The sequence below is a fragment of the Otolemur garnettii genome, unplaced genomic scaffold (genome assembly GCF_000181295.1).
Source record: "Otolemur garnettii isolate 467f Iridium unplaced genomic scaffold, OtoGar3 scaffold00235, whole genome shotgun sequence".
Taxonomy (NCBI): Eukaryota; Metazoa; Chordata; class Mammalia; order Primates; family Galagidae; genus Otolemur; species Otolemur garnettii.
In genome coordinates, this window is record NW_003852630.1 from 1,659,524 (window position 1) to 1,660,819 (window position 1,296).

General features: G+C 45.1%; 1 protein-coding gene across 1 annotated transcript in view; it reads right to left on the bottom strand.

Annotated features, from left to right (window-relative positions):
• UBE3C (ubiquitin protein ligase E3C) overlaps positions 1-1,296 on the bottom strand; it is a 133,368-nt gene that overhangs the window by 61,685 nt on the left and 70,387 nt on the right. Inside the window, exon 14 of the mRNA XM_012812962.2 lies at positions 1,005-1,092. Within this exon, the coding sequence (XP_012668416.2) occupies positions 1,005-1,092 (88 nt within the window). The remainder of the gene's footprint in view (positions 1-1,004; positions 1,093-1,296) is intronic.

Sequence of the window (1,296 nt, forward strand, 5' to 3'; positions counted from 1 at the left end):
AAAAAAATACAAAGGCTAAAATAACTTAAAAAAAAAATGACAATTCTGACTCAGCGTCTGTAGCTCAGCAGCTAGGGCGCCAGCCACATATATGGGCTGGCAGGTTTGAATCCAGCCTGGGCCTGCCAAATGACAATGACAACTACAACCAAAAACTAGTTGGGTGTTGTGGCGGGTGCCTATAGTCCCAGCTACTTGGGAGGCGGAGGCAAGAGAAACACTTAACACTTAAACCCAAGAGTTTGAGGTTGCTGTGAACAATGGCACTCTACCTAGGGTGACAGCTTGAGACTCTGTCTCAAAAAAAAAAGGAAAAGAAAATGACAATTCCAACTATTTGCTAGGATATGGAACTCTCGTTCACTGTGGGCATGAACGCAAAATAGGACGGCCACTCTGGAAAACATTTGTGTAGTTCCCTATAACACACGCTTGCCAAATGACTCAGGATTCTTACTCCCACACATTTATCCACATGAAACAAAAGGTATATTCACACACAAAAACCTGTCCATGGATGTTTATAGACGCTGCTAATAACCATCAGAGACTGAGAACATAACCAGACGTCCTTCAGGTGAACGGACTGACAAGCTGTGGCACTATCCATACGACAGAGCAGTGCCGAGCAGGAAGAGGGAGCCAGCCCCTCGTTGTGCGGCCCACAGATCTCAAATGCATCAGGCAGAGTGAAAAAAGCCAGTCACGTAAAGCCATGTACCACATGAGGTTACTTAAAGACAGTCTGCAAAAAGGAAAGGGAAGGTACCCACACAAATCAGTGCTGTCAGGAGCTGGAGCGAGGGAAGGGCTGGCCACCACGGAGCTCAAGGTAATTTTGAGGGTGACAGAACTATTCTACATGGTTGGTCCTGGGTGTGTGTGTGTGTGTGTGTTTATACAACTGGATATTACTTAAAATAATCATACAACTATACACTGAAAAGAGTAAATTCTACAGTGTGCAGATCATTCCTCAATACACCTGTGTCTAGAAAACTCACCATCCAGAGTTGACTGCAGCGGGCCTATCCTCCCCATGCGCCGGAACCTCCACACATGTCTGGATGCTGGCACGTAGAGCTGAGTGACCTGCAGGGAAATCTGGCTCAGCACAAACTCCTAACCGGTCACATATGAACAGAATCAGTGCTTCCCATTCATTTCTGGTGAGCTGGACCCCTCTTTGATCATGTTCTTTTTACATCACCTTCTCATGCCCACCCCTTATGCCAGCTGAACTTTCAAACTTTTGTAGTTTAATTACTTTTTCTTTTCTTTCTCTTTTTTTTTTTT